Consider the following 26,432-nt stretch of genomic DNA (forward strand, 5'->3'; position numbering starts at 1 on the left):
ATTTAAAGAAGGAAAAAGGTATTTACTGCTCAAATCTAATTAGTCCAGCTGCTAGCAATTAATTTTATCTTTTGCTAACAAGAAGTAGAAATTAGTATAAATATTTCACAAAATAATGTTGACAAAATAAGCTTTAACTGCTTTCTTAAGTAATGTGCACCATATCTGAAAAAAAATCATGTAAAACTTGCATCTGTGGATTTTATCCAATATATCTTGAAAAACTTAGTCATTCTCGAAAGTATTCCAGCATTTAAAAGAATCGGTATCATTAACCTTTAGAATCTTTGGCTCTTCAAAGATGTTTTCCTTTCCGATGAATGACATATCCTAGGGTTGAGTATGAGATATAGTTGAAAGGAATTGCTTGCATTTAAATTTGTGCCCCCAAAAGCCATTTTGAGTACTTGATGTGTCCAACCAGTTCTCTCTTTGCTTTGTCTAACAAGAAGTAGGCACTCAAGAGCCTTGCGCAATCTGGGAGTAAATAGAGATAGAAGGGAAATGATAAATTGAAAACTTTCAAAACCACCCCTCTTACACACACACACTACCATTCTACCATATATCTCCACACTGGGCAAAACACAATTTCTAATGCCTTTCTCAACAGAAATATGTAAGAAAAAGCACAGAAATAATTCATGGAGGCCTATGGGTTTATGGTTCAGGAATGAAGGCTTCTTCTTTGATCTCCCCAATCCTACTGCCACTCCAAGGTTTTACACAGCAGGGCAATGCGCTCTAAGATTTGGGATGGGTGGGAGTACGTCCTTCTTTTGGAAAGTAATAGAAGGGATGTTAGAAACTGCGTATTATTGGGAGGATCATTTTGGGGAAAAAAACAAAAATTGAAGATCTGGAGATAGATTTCCTTAAAAGTATATATGCTTGCATTTCTTCTAGAAAATCTTTGGGAACCTGGAGAATGCGATGCCTTTGAAGTGGTTTGAAGACTTCTAGCCAAAGGTACTTCAAGAAGCCCAAATCAATGCAGCCTGCGGTGGCAGAAACAAAGTGTTTAGAGGGGAGCTAGAAATTAAGAAATGCTGAAAATGCTGGATGGGAAAGTATGCAAACCAAGCAAGTCATTGGGAAGAGATTATAAATGCCTGACTTTGCAGGAAGAAGTAAACATATCAAATGCCCTTCTATGAAGAAGGAGATATTTTTCTCCCATATGTAGTAAACATGGTGCCGCAGTTAACCTATGGTAGATGCTTTTCCCCAGTGAATGAATTTCCACAAAGCCTTGTGGATGATGGACAAATGAAATAAACTGATCTCCTACCACAGATGCCATCAAGGTGGTGCCTGTTCCCAACCCTCTGTTGCTCCACTGCAGGTGAGGATGTGTTAAGGCCTTCGGCAACCCTAAGATAAAGTCCTAGCGTGAAATGTTGCCTGGAATTTCTGCCTTAGGGGCTGAGGATTGGTCTGTTTTAACTCTCTGTGAGTGCAGGAGTACTGCTGTGATACTATTGTGTATCCAAGGTACTAACTAGTTCAAGCATGGTTGGGAAAGACCAGTACAAATTGAGCCTGGAAGGAACCCCTCCCACTGCTGGAGAGACAGCCCCGACTACAGCTTCCCAAGAAAACATGACCACACACACACTGGGATGAGACCCTTCTGGCTAAGATGAGCACAATAAGAAAATGGAAGAGAATTATATTAATGTTAAGTATTTGGGACTTTGAATTATTCCTACAGGTAAAGGGATGCAGGGTTTTTGCTTTTTTTTTTTTTTCTTTAACTTTATTTTCTCTCCAAGAACTTTACAATGAGACACACTATTTCTAAATTTTGGACATCTTTCTATTTCTCATCTGGCAAGCACAGATTATCTTTATGTTACAAGTTAGTTGCATTGCAGCCTCTGATTACTTATATTGGACAACATAGCTGAGCAAAATCTGAGAGTGGGAAATAGGACCGGAAAGCAAATTTTGAGCTTTAGTTACAAAACGTCCTTAGAGCCAACTTAATGGATGTAATATCATGAGTCATTTTCAAGCCTTCTGGGAGCAGAGTCTAAATTTCCTACTGTGATTCCAGAAGGATCTACAAAGAGGTAGGGGTTGTTATTTGGAGGAATGGCTTCACGAAGGTGGGAAATATCTTCCCCACTGGCGACTGACCTCCTCCCCTGAGGGGCTCAGCCACACTCCAGCCACACCACAGCCCAATGGATAAGGCCAATAAGACAATTTAGGACAGGAATTGTCAACTACTAAGGGGTAGTACTTGGTCCCCACTACTCCTGTTCCCTAGGTAGGGATTTCAGCAACACACCTCTGCTAACTTCACTCCCTACCTTTCTATGTCACCCTACCAAGAAGGTAGGGATGAGTTTGTGAGTTTGGAAGGAAGGAACTGAGTATGTTCAGCTTAGCACCTGTCTCTCTTCTCTTAGGAAGCGTCCCTCTGGTCTGAGCTCTGTCACAAGATAGGTGCTTGTCCCTCAGGTGAGGCCTGAGGCTGACCAGCTGTGCCTAGGACAGGAAGGGGAAATTTAGCTGTGAGATCAAGTTTTAACTAGTTCATTTAGCCACAGAGCCAAAGATGCATTCCCTAATCAGTTTTATTAGACTAAAGATGCTATTTGAAACTAAAATCAGAAGTAATAGATGGAATAAAAGGATAAATTAATATAACACCTACCCACATGAAGCTGAGTCAAGGACTCAAGGTACAGGAGAGAGCCAATTTACTCAATAGAGAGTCCCCTAGAAGTCATTTTTGAGTAAATCAATTTTTCTAAGTTAAGTCTTCTCTTACCTCCCACATAGCTAATCCTTTATTCCCAGATAGATTAATCATCAATGTTCATTAATTTCCTATTGGTGGCTCCTAACATTTAAACTTTAAATTTTTCCATACCCGCCAAGTAGTTAAATTATCTTAATACATGATTCATTAGGTGACTAGGGGGCTCTTTTAGCAAAGCGTGCTGTGAGCTTCTCTTAAGGCAGAGCAAGACTCGAGTGAAGAAAGCAGCTGACACAGTTAGAAGAGTGCCACCAGTTACTCATGGGGTATCTCATTTAATCCTAATGACAACCCACTGCAGAGGTGAGGACAGGAAGTAACTGGCCCAAGTCTGCATATCCAGTAAGTAGAACTGGTGGGATATGAACCCTGATATGCATTCAAACTCCACGCTCAGTCCCCTACCCCACCACTCCCATGTCCATAGAATGCCATACTACCAAGACTGGAAGAGACCTTGCAACTCACTCATCTCCTGCCAATGTCCTCTGGGCCTGGCTTGGCCAGCTCAGGGACGGGGACTTCTGACCATGGCCCCCTGCAGGGCAGCCCTGTTGTTAGCCCTAACCCATAGAATGTCCTCTAGATTTGGCTGCTGGCCTGAGCTCCTTCTTCCCTTCAGGGTCCCCAAACACAGAATGCTGGAGGTGGCAGAGTGTCCATCCTTGGACGAAACATCCTCTGCTCCTCCACCTATTGCCCATAGACCTTGATCTTCAGCCTCTCCTCACTCTTTCAGGAGCCTCCTCGGAGCACAGCCATTGCCAGTGATGCATCTGGGGTCTAGAACTGGACATGACATTCCAAGATGGAGCACAGCAGTGCAGGGTAGCACTAGATTGTCGCTGCCCTCATCGTAAGCATTGTTCTATCATGGATTATTTTTGTGTGTGGTGGGGATAGGGGTGGGGAGGTGGCAAGAGCACTCTTCCTCTGCTCAAGAGCCTCCTGAGTGCAAAAAATGTTTTGACCAAATCGCATTTCCTGAAAGGCCAGCATCCCAGAATAAGTGATCAGGTGCTTTAAGAATAAAAAAGATTTGCTGTGACTCTAAGTTTGGAACATACTGCTTAATATTCATTCATTAATAAGTCTTTATTGAGTGCCTACTGTAGGAGAGGTACTATCCTGGTCACTAGATATATATACCCATGAACAAAACAAACCCAAATCCCTGTCTATGGAAGCTACAGATCAGACGAGAAATACTATGAATGTGTGAAGACCTTTTAGAAGACTCTCAATGCAGAAGAGCACATCATAGGAAAAATTCCGATGCAAGGACATAGGCTTAAGTCCCTTTATGTCAGGATACCTCAAATATGGGATCCTCGTATAATTATTAACATCCTATAGAACGTACTAGGTCACCAGTTTAAGAAACACATGCTTACAACGCTGAACACAGATCACCTTGCCTTCAGCCAATGTATCTCCTTATATCACTGCCATTTGTCTGGAAACATCCTAATATATGTTAAAAAAAAAAAACAACAACAACTAAAGATCAGCCAAAAAGTATTATGAGCACAGGGAGCCCAAACAATAGGAGGGCATAGCAGACACAACGGTGCAAGCTGGGAGGAAAGAGGGCTTATCAGAAAGCTAAGGAATATGCAGGGCAGACAAGGAGAGGGAGGCCAACGGGAGGCCAAATTTTTTTTTAAGATTTTATTTATTTATTTGTCAGAGAGAGAGAGCACAAGCAGGGAGAGCTGCTGGCAGAGGGAGAAGCAGCCTCCCTGCTGAGCAAGGAGCCTGATTCAGGACTTGATCCCAGGACCCTGGGATCATGACCTGAGCCAAAGGCAGAGGCTTTGACTGAGCCACCCAGGGAGGGGGGCCAAATTCTAAGAGAGGAGCAGCTGATCCAGCTCAGCTCCCAGGCAAGCATCAAATGACCCAGGTGGTCAGACCCAGGGATGGGCAGGATTTAGCCAGGCAAGCAGAAGGACCAGATCAGGAATTCCACTGTGAATAAGATCAGGATGAGGGAAAAACCAGAAATGGGCCCAGCAACCCCAAGAAACCAGCTACATAGCCCACAAGGTCCAGGCAGGCTCCAGGCAGAGCCCAGGGAGCTTTCCCCAGGGTTCTGACCCAGACCATGGAAACGACACCCTACCCCATTGCCTCCTGGTAGATTGACTACTTCCAAACCCGCTGGCTTCTGTTTATAATCCAACATTACTTTTCAAGTTTAGCCCTTTTCATTGAACCTGATATTTCTAGGCAAAAGGGCGCAAAAGTCTCATAAAAAGCATCAGTTGGCACTTGTACCCCTGCTCAAAAATACCTCCAGTCTCCCCTTCCTCTCATGACTATCTTCAATACCCCTGCTCTTCACTCCCTTGGCTTTTCCATCCACTTCAGCCCCATGTTCCACAGGGACCCTCTGGGACTCGAGAGCTCAGTCTGGGACACCAGCCCCAGCTTGAGCCACCACCCAGCCTACACGCGTCAGTCAGCATCTGCACATCAACTCCAAGGCCAGCCCCAGCAGCCCAGCCCTTGGCCCTTCCTTCCCCTCATCCCAGGCTCCTGGGACAGAGCGGCCTCTTGCAGATCTCCGGGGGCGGGGGGTGTGCAGGGTGAGAAAGCGTGGGGCCAGCTGCACTGACCAGCAGGTGAGCCAGGTCAGAAAAGCCAGAATGAGCCAGACACACAGGAAGGAGAAAAAAGGAAAACTCTGGGCTCCCTGGAAAGGCTGAGTCTGGAGAGAAGCTGATAGGGGAAGGGACTTGCTATTCGTGGAAGGCTTTTATTTGGTGGTGGGAAAAGAATGGCAAAAATGTAACACAATATTTCTGTAACTATAAATAACATGTAAATACCTTTCATAATGAAAACCTTATGGAATCTGCTTTTCTGGGAGGCTCTTAAAATAGGAAAAGGCAACGGAGGGAAATAACATGTATTTAACCCACACTATGTTGTTTGCTTAATCCTCTCACTTTTCTTCTGGGGAAGGTTTTCACTTTGTAGATGAAGAAAATGAGGCCTTTGAGACGTTAAGGCACTTGATCAAGGTCTCACAGTGAGCCATAGTTTGAAAGTAGATCTATCTGGTTCTAAAGCCCTCGTTCTTTCTAGAATCAGGCACGAGCCTGCTTAGAGGCGGGGGCTGGACTATATGACCTTTCTAGATTCTTTTCTATTGCCGGATTTCTGGAATTGGCTTGTTCCCCACAGCTGTCTCAAGTCTTTCAGGACAATACGGATCCATTGTGTGTACTATGGACAATAACTACAGAGATTTAAGGTGTCAGGGACAATGCTGAAAGTACAGTTGGGAAATGCCAGCTTCTGCCACGGCCTCGCTCTGTGACCTTAGGTAAGTCTCTTCCCTCTCTCAGCTCCAGTTCTCACATCTGGAAAATGCAGATCTGGGCTAACTCGGCAAGCCTCGAGCTCTAACAATCCTGTTTGCTAGGTGCTAGGGTTCATTTTGGTAGCCTGAGGAGGGTGTCCCCCGAGAAAGGCACATCAGAGCTTCCCCCAGCCTGGCCGCGTGCCTCTGCCCCACCCCCACCCCAGGAGTCCACGCAAGTGCCCCTGTTGGCAGCCCAGCCCACACCGACCTGCACCTCCCGGGTCAGGGCCAGCTCCAGCAGCTGGCCGAAGTGCTGGCCCAGCGTGCTCAAGGTCTCACTCACACAGGCCTTCATCGACTTCAGGACATGCTCATTCTCAACCTGGAGGCACCTGGGGGAAAAAAAATCATGGCATGGGCCACGGGGATGAGCAGGTATTCAGCCCAGAGCCATTGCAGGGGCCAGATCTGGGCCTGCCGCAGGCCTGCGGGTGTGCGAGGAGCCTAGGGAGACGTCATCGGCTCCAGGGGAGTCAGAGATGGAATATTCCATAACCAGCTCATCCTCTGGCCTCCTAGTGTTCAGAGAAGTGCTGGCCAAAATGGGAGCTAAAAGTCCAGGTCACTAGGAAGAAAGTCTGAAAGAAAGTGGTCCAATCCATACCTCCGGGCTTCTAGATGAGAGAATCCACCGTCATTGCACCAGGGTCTAGGGATGGGGTGTGGGAGCTGCGGGGCTGGGGCGGGGGGAGGGGGGTGCTGCTGTTGCCAGGTAGGCTGGTACTCACATGCAAGATGTATGGGAATAGTCATGACCCTTGAAGAAATGGCTGTTTACAATGGCTGTCTACAGAAAGGAGCCTTAAAAATTTTCTCCCCAGGTAGGAAAAACAGGGGGTGGGTCAGGTTTAAATTTACCCCTAGGGCCTGAGAATGTTCCACTGGAAGGCCAAAGACCAAAGACCCCATGGGGGTCCTAGGGGGTGCCAAGTCCCATGTTTCTCTTACAGGGCATGGGGGCTAGAAAGAGTAAGGGAGAGTGTTAACATCCACCTGGGTGTGAATACATGTGAGGATGAGTGTCTGTATGTGTCTAAGTGTAAACATATGTATGTTTATGTGTGTGAGATACAGAGAAGAGAGTGTGAGTGTATTTCTGTGAATATATGAGTGTGTGTTTATATATCTATGTAGGGGCAACTGTGTCTGTGAAATCCTTGTCTATGTGTCTGTGAGTGTCGGGTGTGAGTGTCGGGTGTGAGTGTCTGCTTTCACCTTGCCTTGACTTTAGGGATCGGGGGAGGGGGGTGCTTCCCAAAGCTACAGGAAACCTTTTCTTTTTTATTAACCCTCAATAATCCTCTTTTTACCTATGCGTGGGCCTCTTCTCTTTCACTTTCTTTCTAGGGCCTGAAAATGGGGCAGAAAATCCCAAGGGAGTCTTTCCAGGTTGCTGATAAAAGTCAGCAAAAGGAAAGTCCCAGAGCACCACCAGGCCTCTCCACTCGCTCTCTCCCTCTGGAAGAAGATACCAGCCCCTTCCCCTGCCTGAGGACAGGCTGTCCAGTCTCACCCAGCATCCAGATTTACCTCTCTGTGATCGCTGAGAGCTCTGAGCATTTCTCCATTAGCAGTTTCTCAGTCTGTAGAAAAAACAGAAAAAGTTTATTCAATTCAACAAGCATTGGCTGAGGACTGACTTTTGTGTGGCGCCCTCTGGGATATAAAGATGAAGAATCCAATCATCTGATTTTGGAAACAGGCACATCAACCATAACACAGTGTTGTATGGATGGCAAGACAGCATCGTCAGCTTCTTTGGGAGCTCAAAGAAGAAAACCAAGCACTTAGTTATGCTGGGGATCTGAGAAGCTTCCGAGAGGAAGGGGCATTTGGGCTGGGCTGCAAAGGATGAACAGAAGTTTACTGTCTGCAAAGTGGAGCAAGGAAAAGGGTAAAGCAGTAAGCTGGGAAGTGAATGCCAAAAGAAAGAAACACAATAACAAGGGGATTTTCAGTGCTTCACTATGGGCTTGGAAAAGAAGATTTCAAATCATGGGCTTCGGAATCAGAAAGACTTAGACTGAATTCACTGTATAACTTTGGGCAAGTTACTTAGGCTCTCCGAGTTTCTGTTTCCTCATCAATACAGTGAGGACATCACACTAGCTAATATTTGTTCAGCAACTGTTTTTAATGTTTTACATGTAATAACGTGGTAGTCCTCACAACAGATCTATGAAAAAAGCACTATTATTATACTCATCAGAGTGATGGAACTGGGGCACAGAGAAGGTAAGTAACTTGCCAAGGTCACACAGCAGAGCTGACATTTGATCTCAGACAGTCTGGCATTAAAGTGGGTGCACTGCCCCACCGTACAGCCTCTCGCAGTGGTTCTGTCCGCTTCGCATCTAGTGCAGGTTAAATGAGATGGGTGTGTGAAAACACCTAGCTCGATGCCTAGGACATGGTAGGTACTCAGTAAAGGTCCTTACTATCTTCCCTGCTTTTTGGAAGTGGAGGGAGGCGCTGGGGCAGGAAAAGTTCAACCTCCACACACTTTGGACCCACGCTTCTAGAAGGCATCCCCCTTCCGAGTGCCCACCCATGTCCATCCTGGGGCAGCTGACCTGGCCCATCTCCTGTGAGGAGCTCCTGCTGACAGTGCTGTACTCGCTGACCATGGAGCGGGCATGGCAGGTGAGACGCACACTCATGCTATGGACGCGTGCCCAGCGGTCCTGGGCGAGTTTCTGCCCGATCCTGCGCAGCTCAGTGCTAATGACCCAGCCCCTCTTGAGAAGCAGCTGCAGGGGGTCTCCAGGGCCAGGGCCACCAGCCAGGATGACGTCACTCTGTGCATCTTCCTCCAGGCTGATGGGCTTCGCCTGCAAGACGCACATGCACTCACATTCGGTCATGAGCTTCAGGTCCTCCATCCAGCGCTGGACCGAGTCCACCTGCATCAGGTGCAGCCTGCAGCCGGGGAACAGCATCACAATGGCTGTCAACACACCACAATTTCCAAAGGTTTCCATTTCGGGCCATCTGATGTTTGCGAAGCACCTACCATATGCTCATCACTGTCTCTTGCGCTCACTTACCTTAACCCTCTGATCTTCCATTAACTCCAGCTCACAGATAATAAGACTGAGGCACAGAAGTTTTGGAAGCAGATGACCAGACAAACAGCAGGCCATGAAGTCTGGCACATTAGCAGACTACACTTACAAGAAGAAGAACACAGAAATAGCCTCGATATCAAATACTGGTTATGTCGTTAGGAGCTATGGTACCGCTATGTGGTCATAGAGTGTGAAACTTTTTATTTCTTTATTTATTTATTTTTTTTTTAAAGATTTTATTTATTTATTTGAGACAGAGAGAATGAGAGACAGAGAGCATGAGAGGGAAGAGGGTCAGAGGGAGAAGCAGACTCCCTGCCGAGCAGGGAGCCCGATGCGGGACTCGATCCCAGGACTCCAGGATCATGACCCGAGCCGAAGGCAGTCGCTTAACCAACTGAGCCACCCAGGCGCCCCGTGTGTGAAACTTTTTAAAATAGTGCTTTCACAAAGAGTGGCCCAAGACAAACATGATTAGAAAGGGGGTAGAGAAAATGGAAGAACATCTGATCATCATGTTCTAGAGACAGAGAACTGAAGCAAACTGACCTAAGAGCTTCTAAGAAGCAGGAAATGAACTAGTCACTCGCTCACTGACTCATTTACTCTGTGAACACTGCAGTGGACAGCTGTTGTTTTTTTCCTTCTAGGATCCTTCCTCCTTCTTCTGTCAATAGCAGAGGCAAGTTACATTGCTGCCTCTTGGTGTGGCGGCCTGGGCCTCGGCTGTTCCCTCCTCCCAAACACAGGGCTTGCAAGACTGCTAAATCACGGCGCCTGAGAACCAGCACTCGGCACACAGGAAGCCTGTGGTGCTGGGTGGGGAAGAGCTCTGGACCCCTTGGGCGGGACCCACTCACACCCGCTTCTTCAGGCCTGGAATGGAAAGGGCCATGGAAAGGCCACAAAAGGAGCCAAAGGGGATCAGTGCCACCAAATTGCCCCTGAGCCCTTCCTGGGAGGCCTGATTAGATGTCAGACTCACCATTTTGCCGCCCCAGCCACCCCCAGCTCGCACAGAGGCACACTCCATTCTTGTCCTTTAAGACCTTTAAGAACTAGAAAGAAAGTGGGATTTCAGAAGCTGTGTTAATTAAAATCCTAGTTGATTTATCACTTGGCCGCTAAGAGAAATGGAATGACAAAACTATTGATTTCTCTAGTAACTGCGTTATTTGGGCCTGCGAGTGTCTGTGTTTGCAGATATGAACTCATTTAGGTGTCTGTCTGTATTATCAGTATGCCAGTGTCTGGATGTCTGGCTTGGAGCTGGTGTATCTCTACCTGCGCAAATCGTCCGATGATTGTGTGTGCTTATAAGCCTTGCATCAGATAAACTCGATGACTAAGAACAGCTGGGGTGGGCCTTGAGCGTGGGCTGCATTTAATGACTCAATCCCAAAGTAAAGAGTATAGAAAGGGGATGGAGAAAAAGTAACTCTGCAGTGGAGAAACCTGACATAACCCCATCCTACTCAAGTGATCGAAATGAACCTCACTGCTCATCAGCCATATTGACAGCGTGTACCGTACTTCTGATAGGAAGTATATAACCTTAGTCTCATCACAGGAAAGGCCTCAGGGACCGGTGGAGGGACAATCTACAGAATACCTAATCAGTACTCCTCAAAACTGCCAGCATCATCGCCAACAAGGTAACACTGAGAAATTATCAGAGACCAAAGGAGACAAAGGAGATGTGATGACTAACTATAACAGGATCTCCTGGGTGGAATCCTGAAGCAGAAAAGAACCTTCGTGGAAAACTAGTAAAAGCCAAATGAAGTCCGGAGTGTAGTTACTAGTAACAGACTAATAATGGTTCCTCAGTTGTAACAAATGTACCATGCTCACGGAAGATGCTAACAATCAAGGTAACTGGGTATGTGGGGGGCCTACAAGAGCACTCTGTACTATCTTTGCAACTTTCTGTAAATCTAAAACTATTTTAAAATTTGAACATTTCTTTAAAGAAATGAGGTTCTGGGGAGAAAGGTAGAATCCAGCTGACAGGCCTGAGGGTTCCTTACTCCAACCCCCGCCCCCCCCCCGGAAGAATTGCATTTCCATTGCTTCTTCCTGAAACAGGAGCCCAGGCTGAAACTGGCTGTCTCTCTGGTTTTGTGTCATGAGCCTCACGGGAGGAAGACCTAGAGAATGTACCATCCACTGGAGCTGTCCACTGGAGCAATCCAAGCTCCAGCAGACAGGTAGGAGGAACCTAGCTAAGGAGCCAGGAGTGGAGGCTTCCTCAGAGAACCTGGAAGTAGAAGGAAAGGGAGTCCCCAGTTGGGCTAGGGGATGAAAGTTGTTTTCTCAGGGGAAAGGAACATGGCAAGCCTAGGTTGGCTTTGTCTTCCAGTTGGCCCCATGATCTGCCCTGGAGCCCACCAATGGCTGATCCCAGGCAGGCCTCCTGGACCTGCATCAGGGAGGCTCCCTCGGGCAGAGTCAGGCCCTCAGATGCCTCATAATGATCCTGCTCCCTCCTTAGTTGCCTAAACAGGCTTTGAACCAGAGCTCCCTGGGGCTGGAACAGCCTACTGTGGAAGGAAGGGCCTTGAGCATAAGAAAAGCTTCCACAGGCCCAGGCCAACAAGGCTTATACATTAGCATGCAGGAGCATAAAGAGCTGGCTCTGCTACTTATAATCTGTGTGGCTGAAGGCAAGCTACTGCTGCTTTTTTTTTTTCCTTTTTCTGAAATTTTTATTGAAAAACATATGCACATAAAGGTGAATAAATTATAATATCAAGCTGCAGTTTGACAAATTTTCATAAGGTCGACACACTCACGTATCCAGGAACCAGGTAAGAAACATTATCAGCATCCCGGTAGTCTCCCTTGCGCCCCCTTCTGGTCACTCCCCAACCAGGATAACCTGTATCCTGACTTTCTTAACAACATACATTAGTCTCTTCAGTAAGTTTCTTAACCTCTCTGAGCCTCAATTTCTTTACCTGTAAAATCAAGATTATAATAGAACCTTCCATACCAGATAGATGAAAGAATTACATTAAATGGTGAATGTGAGGGACTTAGGACATTGCATGCATAAAGAAATGCTCAAAAATGTTACTTCTCTTTGCTGTCCTTCCCCCATGGAATGCTTCAGCACCTACAATAATTACCATCATAATGGCTAGAAGTTTCTGAGCACATGCCACATGTTGAGCCCTGTGCTAAGTGCTTTACGGGAATTATTTAATTTACTCCTCAAGACAAGTGTCTGAGTTAGTAGTATTATTATTCCCATTTTACAGATAAGGAAGCCAGGGTGAGAGAGGTAAAAATCACCCAGGTAGAAAGTATTTGCACTCACATTGAAACTTTGGTCTCTCTCACTCCAGAGTCTACTCTTAACTTCTTAACCTCTTTGCTTTGCTGCTTCCCGCTCTAACAACCCTTCAAAAAAAAGACGTCAAGAAGCAGACAGCAAGATGAGACAGCCTTAACACAGGGAGACAGGAAGGACAATTTTCCCAAGCAAAGAGTTCTGGGGCTGCTTATGAGCAACAGGAGGCAGAAGGGAAGCTGTGAGCCACTGGCTCTGCCTAAAGCTCTGGGGTACAGGGTGGGCCAGGATCCCGGGCCCCAGAGATGCATTCGCTGCTTTCAGGCCAAACCCACTCCTGGCTGCCCAGTGGCAGGAGTCGCCTTCCAGGGGAACAGCCACAGAGGCGAGGACAGACAGAGGCGCCTTCGGAGAAAGCAGAATCTGGTTTTCTTTAAGAATAAGCTTAAAATAACTTCTATTTCTAGAGATTGTTTAAACAAATACCTCCTCTTTCTCCTCCAAGGAGCAAACAAACATACTAAGAAGAATAAAGTGAGCAGATTAGTAAGTACATAGATCCCTGCCTCCTCTTAACCTCATTCAGTGCCTAGGCCTCAGGCCCCACCAAGCAGGTGCAGACCCCCTTAGGTCCAGGGCCAACTCCAATAGGGCCAGGAGGACATCAAGAGGTTCTGACCCACCAGCAGGTGGACGGGAAGATGGGTTGGCTGCTCAAGGAATATATATACCTCCCACCCAGCCTGATTTTACCCAGTGTGCCCAAATTACAACTAAACCATTGAGACTATAATATAATTGTGTTTAGCATTTAAAAAAATAGAGAACTGGATGAAAAGCAATTCTGAAAGCAGAGGAAAAGGGAAAGTAGACAAAACCCACCAGGAATAATAATTAATATTTATTGGACCCTTCTAGTACCCCAAGGATTGTATCATTATCATGCATTATTTTATGCTCACAATATCCTGATTAAGTGCACACTTTCCTTGTCTCCATTCTACAGATGAAAATACAGAGGTGCAGAAGACTTATATGACTTAAGAGAGTCAGAGCTCCCTGCAGACAACCTGATTCCAAAGACTATCTACCTACTGACCACACTCTACAGTTTCTCCACCTGTCTCTCTCTTCCACCAACTTTGAGGTACCCTCAAAGGCCGGCATTGACCTCTCTCAGCATCACCAGCACTCAGCACAAGGCCTAACACATGGTAGGGATCAGTAAATATTTAAGCGATCAAGTAAACCAGAAACTGCCTGGGAAACATGGATTGTAAGCCTTGCCACACCAGCTGGAAATATTTTCTGTGCTTGTAGGGGTGTTACAAGATGAGCATGAGTGCTCTGGCCTGACACATAGGAAGCCCTTGAACTCACGCAATCCTCTGTTCTGAACTACGTTTCAGGAGACGTGCATACCAGCTTTGGCTGGCGCGTCAGACAAAGTGTAGATGAGCTCCCTGCAGTGTGGTACGAGTTTAAGAGTTGGGTAAGCAACTACATTCCACAAAAGCCAGCATAATAAAAACTTACATAGTAAATAGAACTACGTGAGCAGATGTCAGCAGACTCAGAGAAACCTTTTGTACAAGTCATTTTTCAAACATTCCTGTACTCCACTAAGCAGCACTCTGGTTGCCTAAAGCTTGGGTCCTTCGCAACCACTGTCCCAATTCTCAGAACTTCCAGGCAAATGGTAAGGTGTGGATATAGATACTCAAGTCCTGGGGGAGGGGGCTGGCTAAAGGGAGATCTTAGCTCTTACGGGAAGTGCCTGTCCCCATAGGGCACCAGCAACAAACACAAAATATCCTCACCCAGTTCAGTAAGCCTTAAAACATTAAGCAGTGCCTCTCAGACAGTCCCTGCTTGACCTGATTCACTGAAGCACTACTGATGTTGGGCATGTGCCAGGCTTTGTGCTGGTCCCTGCCCTCAGGACACTCACACCATCTAAGAGGAGAGACAGACATAAATAAATGTAACCCAACCTCATTCTCATCCCAACACCATGCGCCACACATCTCAAGCATTTCCAGGAGTCTCCAGAGTTCATCTCATATACAGCTGACCCTTGAACAACCCAGGTTTGGACTGCACGGGGTCCACTTACATATGGATATTTATAGTGCAGTACTGTAAACGTATTTTCTCTTCCTTATGATTTTCTTAGGAACGTTTTCTTTTCTCTAGTTTACCTTATGGTAAGAATACAGTATAGGATATATGTAATATACAAATGATGTGTTAGTTGACTTTATGGTATCAGTAAGGCTTCCGGTCAATAGTAAGCTATTAATAGTTAAGTTTTGGAGGAGTCAGAGGTGACATGTGGATTTTCCACTGTGTTGGGGGTGGGTGGTTCAAAGGTCAACTGGAGATTCTCCCCCCAAATCTGTCATCTTTTCTTCCTTTAGCACCCCTACACTGGGTATTACCCTGGCTGTCAGGTCCTGCCAGGCCCACCCAGCATGGCTACCTTTCCTTCCGAGGGTTCTCATGCTGTCTGACTCCACTAAATATCTCAAGCTGCTCACAGTCACCACTTCTTCTCTTACTGCTGTGTCTTCTGGGAGCCATCATGCCACCATCAGAGCCAAGCATGCCACTGCGTCTTCTAAGCATCATGTGGCTTCTGTGGGGTAACACTGTTCCCATCAGAGCGTGAGCTCGGGAGCTGGATTGCCTGGATTAAATCCCACATCTGCAACTTGCTATCTGCATAATTTTGGGCAAGTTACTCAATCTCTCTGTGCTTCAGTTCCCTCATTGGTAGAAAGGAAATGATAATAGTACCCAGCCCCTAGGCTTTTTGTGATTATTAAGTGAAGTGACTGTCTACATATACATACATATGCATATATGCAAATATGTATATTACTTGCTTAGAATAATGCCTGACAGGAAGTATTATACATGTTAATTGTTATTAGAGAAGTTTCAACTAAAGCAGCTGTTTCATCAGAATTTAATTACTTCAGAGTAGAGAAATAAGGAAAATTCTGGGAAGATGGCCATCAGGACAGCAGTTTTTAAATCTTTCTAAATCCCCACATGAGAAACTGACAAACCACAAAGATAACAAAGCCAAAACCCTATGGATAAAATTTACAACAAAACTAGATAATAAAATATCCCCACAAACCTCGACATACAAGCAGGTGGGGATTGACCAGTCACAGCTACAAGACCTGCTAGGAGTCATCTGTCCGAGAGGAAGGAGGAAGCAGTGGGGTGGTGTCTGATGAATATGAGAGAGGAGAGCCCCGCCCCCATAGTCACTGGGTATTTATTGGAAAACATAGCATGACCATTCAAGAATAGTCGCTGAACTAGAAGGGGATTTCCCTCTCCAATATCAGGTGAGTGCCAGGCATCTACCAAGAATTCTCAAAACTGACCCAGCAGGAATCTCTTCTCTAACAAAGTGCCATATGGAGAAGAAATTTCTGGGAGCAAAATCAGAATTGAGCAGGACCGGGACCTCAGAGACAAAGGTGAGCGATCCATGGAAGGGGTGGTAGCGGAGTTGGAACTCTCAGAAAGCAGATCACCCGACTTTAAACCTTACACAAAAACAAAGCTGGAGCTATATGGATTGAGAATAGCCTCCCTGCACCCCGCCTCCCTCTAAAACTTCATGAAAACTAATTTCACGTAAAAATAAGCAACACAAAAAATTACTGAAGTCTCATCCCATGCATAATCATTTTAAAAAGAGAATAAATAAAATAATATCCCTACAATGAGAAAATACCAGGAAAATAGTCTCACAAAACAGAAGGAAATGTAATGTACTAGTTCAAAATGAATTTAAAATTTTTAAAAATGATGTAAGATGTGAAAGAGAAACACAAAACCTCAGAAAGGAGATATCTTAAGAAAAGAATTAGACATAAACAGGAAATGTCATCTTTGAAACAAGATTAAACAAGAAGAAAACGTGGGATAATGCCTTAAGAAAATCAAATGCAAAAAAGAAAAAAAATGTTTTAAATTTTTTAAAAAATGAAGAAAGATAAAAATAGATTTGTGAGAAAGTGACAAAGATTTACGATGGGCAAAGAAGATCGAACATAACATACAATAAGAGTTCCCGAGAGGGGGCGCCTGGGTGGCTCAGTTGGTTAAGCGACTGCCTTCAGCTCAGGTCATGATCCCAGGGTCCTGGGATTGAGTCCCGCATCGGGCTCCCTGCTCTGCAGGGAGCCTGCTTCTCCCTCTCCCACTCCCCCTGCTTGTGTTCCCTCTCTCGCTGTGTCTCTCTCTGTCAAATAAATAAATAAAATCTTTAAAAAAAAAAAAAAAAGAGTTCCCGAGAGGGGTGCCTGGGTGGCTCAGTCGGTTGGGCATCCAACTCCTGATTTCAGCTCAAGTCTTGGTCTCAGGGTCATGAGTTCAAGCTCTGTCTTGGGCCCCATGCTGGGTGCAGAGCCTACTTAAAAAACAGAGAGAGAGAGAGAGTTCCCTAGGGAGGAACCCAAAACACAGCAACAAAATACATGTGAAAAGCTATGAGCTGGGAGAATGTTCCTGGAAAAAAAATATTGTTTCAACTATATATTGAAAAGGCATACTCTGTACATGAAAGCAAACATACACATATTCTAGTAAGATTACTGGACTTTTAAAAAGAAAGACAGGAAATCCTTTGTTACTTGTAAGGAACAAAAAAAACTATGCTATCATCAGTTTGGTTTTTTTGTGTGTGTGAGGGCAACACTTAATACTAGAAAAAAAAGTAGAGCGACTTTTTTTTAATAGAGAAATAAAATGTGAGCCAAAGACCTTATATTCAGCCAAAATGACTTTCGAGTATGAGGTGAGCAGGAAGTGACCTCAGCACCAGCATGTTGGAGGACAGTCATTCGAGATCTTGGATACTGGACACTGATTCACACAGATGATGAATGAAAAGGGACAAAGATGAGCCCCCGATTTTTCACTTGAGCAGAGGACAGACAGGAGAAACAAGTTCAGAAGACAGCTCAGTATGAGGCATGTTGAGCCCAGTGGGCCCATTTCTTCCTTGGAGTCCAGTCCCTCTCTCTGGACTGTCCTCACGCAGCACTTCATTCCAGAAACATCCAGGCACTCCCAGCATCCACGCAGGGTGTATGGCCCACACACTCACATAAATCCCACCCTGAATGCTCATTCAGTCCTTGGTGCCTACTACATGCGAGGACTGTTCTAGCTGCTTGGGATACACTGGTGAGCAAAACAAACATCTCTGCCTCTCCCCCTAGAGCAGGGGGCAGTAAATATAATAATAATAAATATAATGAATGAAAAAGGATAGAATATGTTAAAAGCAGACCATTTCTCTCTGAGTTAGAGTATGTATGGATGAGATTGTTCCTGCAGGAGGCAGGGAGGTAACTGCCATTTTCAACGAATGGTCAGGCTCGCTGAGAGAGTCCTGAGCAAAAGCTTCTGGGCAGTGGGAGTATTGAGCACGTTGAGGTATGGGTACTGAGTAATCCAGGCAGAGGGACCAGAGTGTGCAAAGACCCTCCTTGGGAGTATGCCTGATTTATTTGAGAAAGGGTAGGGAGATCAACATGGCTGGAGCAAGGGAACAATGAGTTGGACGTGAGCTCTGATCTAGGCTAGATCACAAGGGGTCTTGGGAGCCACTGTGAGCACTCCAGGTTTCCCCTGCATAAAGAGGAGCATTCCTCCCAAGCATCGGAGGAATCTTGTCACCAGATGTCAGCTGGGTCCGCCTAGCTCCTACGCCTCTCTACAACCCAACCTGGAAGGCTGTCTCACTAGGGGCTTTGTAAAAACAACACATCGATTCATTTAGTGTGACTTAACCTCGCTATGCAATGAATTGTAAACTGTTTACTAAACAGTTAATTTAAGCACAATTATTTACGCAACAAGCTATAAATAATTTACAGTGTGGTTAGGGTATTAACTTCTAACCCCTCTTCACTAAGGCCCTGGTGAGGCCCCAGCTACTTGGGGCTAGAGGAAATGTTGCTTCTCTGATCTTGTTCAAATCTTCCAATGTTTTCATTGCCCTGCTTCTGATCCACCCTGAATCCCACACTGAGCTGCATTGGCATGGGGCCTTTCCGTGCACTAGGTCTTTGCAACTCTCCATCCCTAACTGCTCCAAGTTCACGTTGCCAGTGGAGAGCCTTCATGTCATGTGGTGTTGGGCAGCTCACAGAAGTCCTGTTCCTAGCTTGCAACTGACCCATGTGGGCAATGCCAGAACTAGGAAGGAGGCTTTCTCTCCTACAGTGGACTCTGCAAAATGGCTCTTGCACCCACTTATTATGCTGGGGTTGGTCTCTTTCCCTGTGTGATCTCTGTGTTCTCAGCCATCTCTGGGGCAGACCCTCTGCTCCACGCTATAGCACGGGAAAGAGTTTTCAGATTGTCTTCCAGAAACCCCCACTTCCATTATTCACCCTACGCACTTTGATATATGTGTCCCCTAGCATTTTCTGTTCATTAAACTGTCCGGTATAACATGGTAAGAGAGAGTTAATCCCTACATTTCAGGTATTTCCAGATATTTCCAGGAGTATGGGTTAGGGGAAATGAGGCCCGCCAATATACCCTGAGGCTAATAACTAGGAATAATTAGCGAAGGGGGCATGGATAATGCCACTAAGTCACTTTGCCCCATCCATTTCTCCAGGTTGTGGCTTTCTATAGGACGGTCTGAAGGCAGGGAAGAGAGCTGACCACTCTAAAAAATCAACTTAAAAAAACCTAGCATAGTTCCAAACATGCTATAAAGAAAACTTTGAGTACCTTGCTCGAGCCAAGCATGCATCAAGTGCTTGCACATACGATCCCTGTCTTGGATTCACAGAAACACTCTTTAGTATCCCCATTTTACAGAGGAGGGAAAACTGAGGCTCAGAGAGGTCAATGGCAGAGCCTAAATGTCACTCCAGGTCTGCTAACTCCAAAGCCCATGTCCTCACCACCCACCCCCCAGTCTGTCCAGGACCCCGGTGGAGTGCGTTGTTGTTTCAGAAAGCCAAGGAACATGAATTTGGCTCCAGGTAACTATTTCCAATCCAATAAGCCAGTATGCTCATTTGACAACTGCCCACTCTCTGATGACTCAGAGTCTATCTTGTTAACTCTGTCAAACTCAGGCAGCTTAGATGTGCCCGAGGGAGAAGGGGGTGCCAATTAACATTCCCTGGCCTTTCATTAACTCAGGAATGACTCATTTTTAACCTCTTAAAAGGCTCCATGTGTGTCTCAGCATTGCCAGCGTACGTAGGAGAGCCGGGATGATGGTACTGACAGCAAAAACACCTGATGACACACCATCCCCCGGGCCCCCTTCCCACCTCCGCCTCTTCACAGCCGCGCGCTCGTGCTCACAACACTTGCCTCCCTGGAGTCATGGTCCCCTGACCTGCCTTCCCCCTCATTCCCAACCTCTGTCCCAGCCACGTGGAGTTCTCTCAGCCCCTCGGCCGTGACTTCTAGCCCCCCTAGCCTCTGCACAGGCTGGCCCCTCTCTCCCCATCTCCTCTTCACCTTGCCGATGCCCATACACCCCCGAAGTCTTGCCTACGTGTCTCTGCCGAAGTAGGTTGCTCCGACTCCGAGGGGAGCTTATGGCCCACGTGTCCCACGGGTCTGTAGCACTCCGTCGTTCCCCCATTGTGACGCCGGCCTTGATTGCTTCACTACTGGGTTCACATCTGCTCCATCCACTGGACTCTAGGGGCAGGGCTCGTGTCTGTCACAAGGTCCCTACGTGGCACCCTAACGCAGGACCTGGTACATTGAGGATGCTCGGTGTATGTTGATGGAACTGAACTAGGAATCCAGTGGGAATAATAATAACCAAAACTGTAGTGCGGCCTCACTGGCTCGGGGTGAGGGGCAAGATAAAACCCTGAACCACGACTGCCAACCTTTGTGAAGGCTGGGCTTCGTGCCAACTCTCCTGTGGATGGCTTCGTGGGTATTATCTTATTTGTTTCTCATAATGACCCTACGAGGAGGACATTCTCATTGTCTTATGTTTACAGTTAAAGAAACCGAAGCTTGGAGAGGGAAAGTGAACTATCCGACGTCGCCCGCTGGCAAGGGGCAGGGTCTGACTCTGAACCCAGCCCATCACACTCTAGCCCCCGCGTGCTTAAGCGCCACTCCAGGCTTTAGGAAAGGTCGGGCCCTGTCCAAATGGCATGTTTAGCACTGTCAGTAAAAATTATAAATGCATTCGCACACACACAAGTTCAGCGTTAGCCTGCCTCAACCTTCACAGCTCTCCCACGGGACCTGATGTGTAGACTAAAAAGGGTTTAGCTTTGTCTTTCCCATTCTGTTCTCCTTCCTTTAAGGAGAGTCTTTGCATTTGCCAAAGTGGAACGTTTAGGAGAATTCACAGATCGAATATGTCAGTTGCCATCCTGGTACCTCTGCATAGTTCTGGAAAATGCAGTTGACAGCAGACAAATCAGCACTAGAGGGTTTTCCGAGAGCCAGTCTACACTATGGGCAAAACTCTGTAGATTCAACAGCCTCCAGTCCCCACCACTAGGACCCCATTGCCTCCACCACACCCTCGCTCCACCTCCAAGCCTCAGGCTCTGACCAAGGTTCTCTATCCCCAGTAGTGGGCAGACTCTGAGGCCAAAGATCCTTCATCTTGGGGGTCCACGTGTGGAGCTGCCCTCCAAAAGGGCCCCTACGGGCAGAGGCCAGAAGTTACCTGTCCCATCAAATCCCACAGCTCGTGTGTGCTGGGGCCAGGCCTAGAGCCCTGATGTCCTAGTGCTTTCTGCGTACCTGCTCACCAGCCTGTCCTAGGAGCTGAGGACAAAAGTAACCAGGAGAAAATTCCAGCACTCACAGAGGTCAGCTTAGGCCCCGAACAGGCAAGAAAGCACCAGGAATCCACTCTAGTGGTAATTCCGACAGCAGCTAACGTGCAATGAACCCGGCAATGTTGTAAGCCTTCTCTATGCATTATCTTTTTTATCCACCGCCCGCCCCTGCAATGTGAAAGAGAAAGCTATTATTGCCCCCATTTACAGATGGGGAGACTTCTATCAGAAGAGGTCACATGGTGAGTTAAGTGGTAGAGCCATTAGTCAGACCCAGTCTGCGTCTCTGCTCTTATCAACTAAACACCACACGGTCAGCACGAAGCCATCAAGAAGCTGTGAGCACGACGGCCGAGGACCACAGGAGACAGAGGGCCTGACTTGGCCTGGGAATATGTACACAAAGGAAATGACATTTGCCCTGGTTCTTAGAGAAGAGGAGTTGGCCAGGATGACAAGGGCAAAAAGACCTCCGCACAAACATGGAAAAGCCTAGAGGCATAAAAATAGAAATAGGCCAAGGAGTTTCACTGGACTCAAGCATGGGTGTGTCTCTGCCCCAGTGGCCAGGAAGGGCCTAAAGGGAGAGATAGAAGACAGGTGATCAAAGACCCGGACTTGATTAGGAATTTGGACTTAATCTTAAAGACAATTTGGAGCCACCGAAAACACTGTAGAGCAGGGCAGTGACCTCATTGTGCAGAGAGTTAGCAGAAACCGGACCAGAGCAAGGTTAACTACAAGACCGAAGGCTGACCTACCTGGAGCTGGTGGGCATAAAGCAGAGAGAGGATGGAAGCCTGAACTTGGCAGTAACACAGGAGAGGAAGTGGCTGGTCTGGGAAGGAGAGGAGAGGATGTGAGAGTGAAGGAGGGAAAGGAGCAAGGCTGGCTCCTGGGTGTCTGGTCTGGGTGAGATAGAAAACCCACGCAGGGAAGAGCTAGGTCTCATTTTGCTTGGTTCTAGGGCGAGGCATGATGACAAGCGGGATACACAGCAGATGGGGGGCCCAGGCCTTACAGAGAGGTCCATCAAGGACGTCCCCAGCTTTCCCAGAGAGGAGACTAGGCCTGGGGAACCTGGTATGGCCCCACCACAAGTCAGTCCACTCCCAGCCTCGGCCACCGTGCCGCCACATAATGAGCTGCTCTTCTCAATTTTGGAGTCTAGGGACTGCAGCTCATTAAGGTTTGGACTGAGTTAGTGCTGAGCATCCCATAATTGCATAGCTCGCCTGACTCTCTGTCATTAGCTCTCGGCTCCCTGGGCTCCACCTCTCCTATTGGATTTGCTGATTGACCCCAACATAGAAAGTCTGGCTATAAAGGGCAGCCCTCGCTGTGTAGTGGGGCTGCCTGCTGGTCCTGAACCTTGCAACTCCCAGTGGTTCAACCATCCTCAGCCCTAAACTTCGAGCTGCCATTTCCCTGCGGAAATCTTTCCTTTGCAACTCCAAACGACTGATCTGATTACTCACAGAGAGGAAGGGAATTGAAAATCGAGGTCAAAGCAGATGGGCTGGCAACAAGTCACATTCCCTTCATGGTAGAAAATCACCACAGTCAGGACAGGGTAGGGTCTCTGGCCAAGGAGCCTGAGGGGCCAGGGGCCAGGACTGGAGTTGGATTTTCTCAGTCTCCATCACGAACTGGAATCTGAGCCTGATGCTGTCAAGATTGCCCCCGTGCCTGGGGAGCAGGGAGGGCATCGCAGACAGTGAATGGGACTCCCAGGAGCCCTCCCAGTTCTCACCAGAGCCCCAGAGAGAAGTGGATGCCTGCTCCCTGAGTAACCCCCTTGTTCTCTGATGGCGGCTTTCCTGGACATCTGGAAGAAGGTGACCAAAACCTAAAATCTGGGTTTTCTGCAGTCTGGCAGATTCCAAACACAAAGCCAGATGTAACCACAATCATCTCAACATACCAGGGTACTGGTAGGAATGATTTTTTTTTTTTTAAGCTGGAATTATCCAGGGTGGAGTTGGAATAGGGGAAGGGAAGAGTGTAGTCTCATACCAAGAAATTGCAGTATGAAGCAATGGGCCCCCTAAACTGTTTCTAAATCAGGGGGAATTAACTACCCACCCAGCAAGCAGGGAGGCTTATCAACAATAAAGCACCTTCCGTGTACCAAGCGCTCTTACCTTTGGCCCCTAACAGCACATTGATGGTTGGAGATCACCATCCCCATTTTATGGTTGTAGAAAGAGGCTTAGAAGCATTACATGATTTGTCTAAGACCTCACTGCTAATAGTCATAATAAAGTTAACATGGATCAAGTGTTTATTACATTCTGGGCTCTGTGCTAAGGGCTTGATTCGATCTTAATTGCTCACTTAACCTTCAGAATAATTCCATGAGGTCCACATAACTGAGATTTGGTAGGTTAAATGACTTGGCCAAGGCTACACACTGGGTAGGTAGAAATAAGAATCCAGGCAATCTGAGACCAGAGTCTGGCTATGATTATGCTATGCTCTTTGATGTCCTTAGCAATTGAGCTGATATTCAAACCCTCAAATGTACAGCCAGCACCCTCTCTACTATGGTAGACTGACCTTCCATGACATATCGATACATTTTTAAAACTTATAATCATCGGGGCGCCTGGGTGGCTCAGTTGGTTGGGCGACTGCCTTCGGCTCAGGTCATGATCCTGGACTCACAGGATCGAGTCCCGCATCGGGCTCCCTGCTCAGCGGGGAGTCTGCTTCTCCCTCTGACCCTCCCCCCTCTCATGTGCTCTCTCACTCTCTCTCTCAAACAAATAAATAAAATCTTAAAAAAAAAAAAAGTCCATCAAAAAAAAAAACTTATAATCATTAAAGACAATGGTGTGTCCAGTCATTTTTCAAACCCTTGCCCCATTTCTTTCTGGGAGAGAATTGGATGCATGTTGTTTGAATTCAGGACAGAACTGTGGCCCACTGGCCCCATCATCACATACCTCTGACAAGTTTGCACCAGAAGGACTATCAGAGCAGGGAAGCCAGGGAGACCATGCAAACGGAGGAGGGAGTGGCCCTCTCAGGACTTCCAGCTGCAAAGGGGTTCCCTTCTACCCCTCCTTGCCCTGCCTCTGCTTCTGTCTCTTAGACGGCCCCCTTCAGTCATCAAAGCCCATCACTGGGGAAAGGCAGCTGTGCCTGACCCTTCAGATACCAAAGGGAACAATTTTTCCCAGCTCAGCAGACCCACGCCCTAACCCCCAGCTGCTCCTACCAGTTCCTCATCCCTAGCTAATCCGACTGGCCTGGCCATCCAATGCTCCCCCAAAACACTGGGCGTCAACAGTTTATGGAAATCTGTGCCTACAGTCTTGTTGGTTCATTTTAAGCTCTTTTCACTTAGAATGGAACTTTATTCCTTCAAAGTCTGAGATTTGGATTCCTCTGCCTTACCCTAGTCTACCCTCTGGGTGGAGAGTTTTCTGCAAAAAGAACACTTCGCTATGCCAAGAACACTTGGTAACGGCCTCCAAACTTTACTGAGCACCCCGATGTGCCAGGCACTAGGCGAGGTGCTGAGATTACAGAGGGGGGCTGGTGAGAGGAGTGTCTCCAGGGGGTAGGACCTTGCACAGTGACACATTCCCAGCACCCAGCACAGCACTGGCACGTCACAGGCATTGACAAGCGCTGACGGAATGAGGAAATGAATGAATGTAAATAAGCAATTATGGCTCACTAGGCTACATACGGCACTGTGAGGCACGCGGAAAGAATTGTGGGAGCAGAGAGAAGGGATGCTTAGTCCAAGTTATGATATCTGAGAAAACTCCCCAGGCCAACACTGGAAGGGTACCTTCAAGTTCTTCAGGAGAGGAAGCACAGTTGGAGGATGATGGGGTTTCTGACGGAAGAAACAGCTTGTACAAAGGAGTGGAGGCACGGGACCACACTGGGAATGTGGCAAGTCCCAAGTGTAACCGGAGGTGTGGAGATGGAGTCAAAAGCAAGGACTTCAAATTATAAAGCATGTTGGAGTGCTGGGGTTCATGGATTTATCTGTCTTCTATGCCACCAAAGCAGGGCACCCTCTTCCCCTATAGAACATTTCTCCTGGATACACCAAGGGGCTTCCATAAAATCTGAACAGGGCATACCCTTGGATGTTGGAAGGGGCTCCCACACTAGTATGTCTTGCAGTTTCCATCCCAGCTTCAAGGCAAACACAAGACCTCTGTGCATTTCACAGGAAGGAATGAGAAGACCTTGTTTTGGTCAGTGGGATTGCTTTCCCAGCCCTAGGCACTAAAGTGTGATATTTTTATCCAGAAAAGGGGACAGACTATCCAAAACTCATTCACACACTCCTAGCATATTAGAACTGGAAGGGTCCCTGGGGAAACTTTTGCCTACTTCCTCATCTTCAGAAGAAGAAACTAAAGCTCAGAGAGGAAGAAGGACTGTCCAATGACACACAGCAGATTAGTGAACGTTCGGGGCTGGGAAGGAAGGAAAGTAGGAGGGAGGGAGAGAGGGAAGCCTCTGGTTTCTAGTCCATGCTCCCCACTGCACTGTGTTCTCCTGCACGAGATTTAATGATGAAATTGCAGACTTTTCTTCCAGTAAACATAAAACCAAAGACTAAAAATATTTCTGAATTACTTTTCTTTAGAAGAAAAAAAAAATGCCTCTCCAGCTCTCTGACTCCATCAACCAATTAAATCTTTGGCTTCCACTCAGAAAGAGGCTTTAAATTAATCAAGATAAAACTAGCTTACTCTTTCCCTCCAAGCAGCAACTTTCTACCAAAAAGAATGAGAGTAGTTTGCTGCAGACAGGAGTGTCTTGGGGAAAGGAACAAAATCCAAGCCATTTAATTTAACTTCTCACACTCACCTGAGACTCCTCAGCCATTTGTCATTCATTCATCAAACATCTATTAAATGTTTATTCTTTCAACAACCACTCTTTGAGCTCCTACTGTGTACATTCTAATCACAGGAGCATAGCTATGAATCAGAACATAATTCGGGCCTCAGGACATGGACATTTATCACTGAGTAGGGTGATGACATTTACATAAATCATCACCCTACAACCCAGGGTAAATTACCCAAGGTAAATTCCTAGTCCAAAGTAAATTTCA

At 46.7% G+C, this 26,432-nt stretch overlaps 1 protein-coding gene across 1 annotated transcript in view; it reads right to left on the bottom strand.

The window, feature by feature from the left end:
• INSC (INSC spindle orientation adaptor protein) overlaps positions 1-26,432 on the bottom strand; it is a 122,790-nt gene that overhangs the window by 57,990 nt on the left and 38,368 nt on the right. The window contains exons 3-5 of the mRNA XM_021685798.1: positions 8,720-9,065; positions 7,677-7,729; positions 6,355-6,478 (exon numbers count right to left, since the gene is read on the bottom strand). Coding sequence (XP_021541473.1) covers positions 6,355-6,478; positions 7,677-7,729; positions 8,720-9,065 — 523 coding nt within the window. The remainder of the gene's footprint in view (positions 1-6,354; positions 6,479-7,676; positions 7,730-8,719; positions 9,066-26,432) is intronic.

This window comes from Neomonachus schauinslandi, chromosome 11, assembly GCF_002201575.2.
Source record: "Neomonachus schauinslandi chromosome 11, ASM220157v2, whole genome shotgun sequence".
Taxonomy (NCBI): domain Eukaryota; kingdom Metazoa; phylum Chordata; class Mammalia; order Carnivora; family Phocidae; genus Neomonachus; species Neomonachus schauinslandi.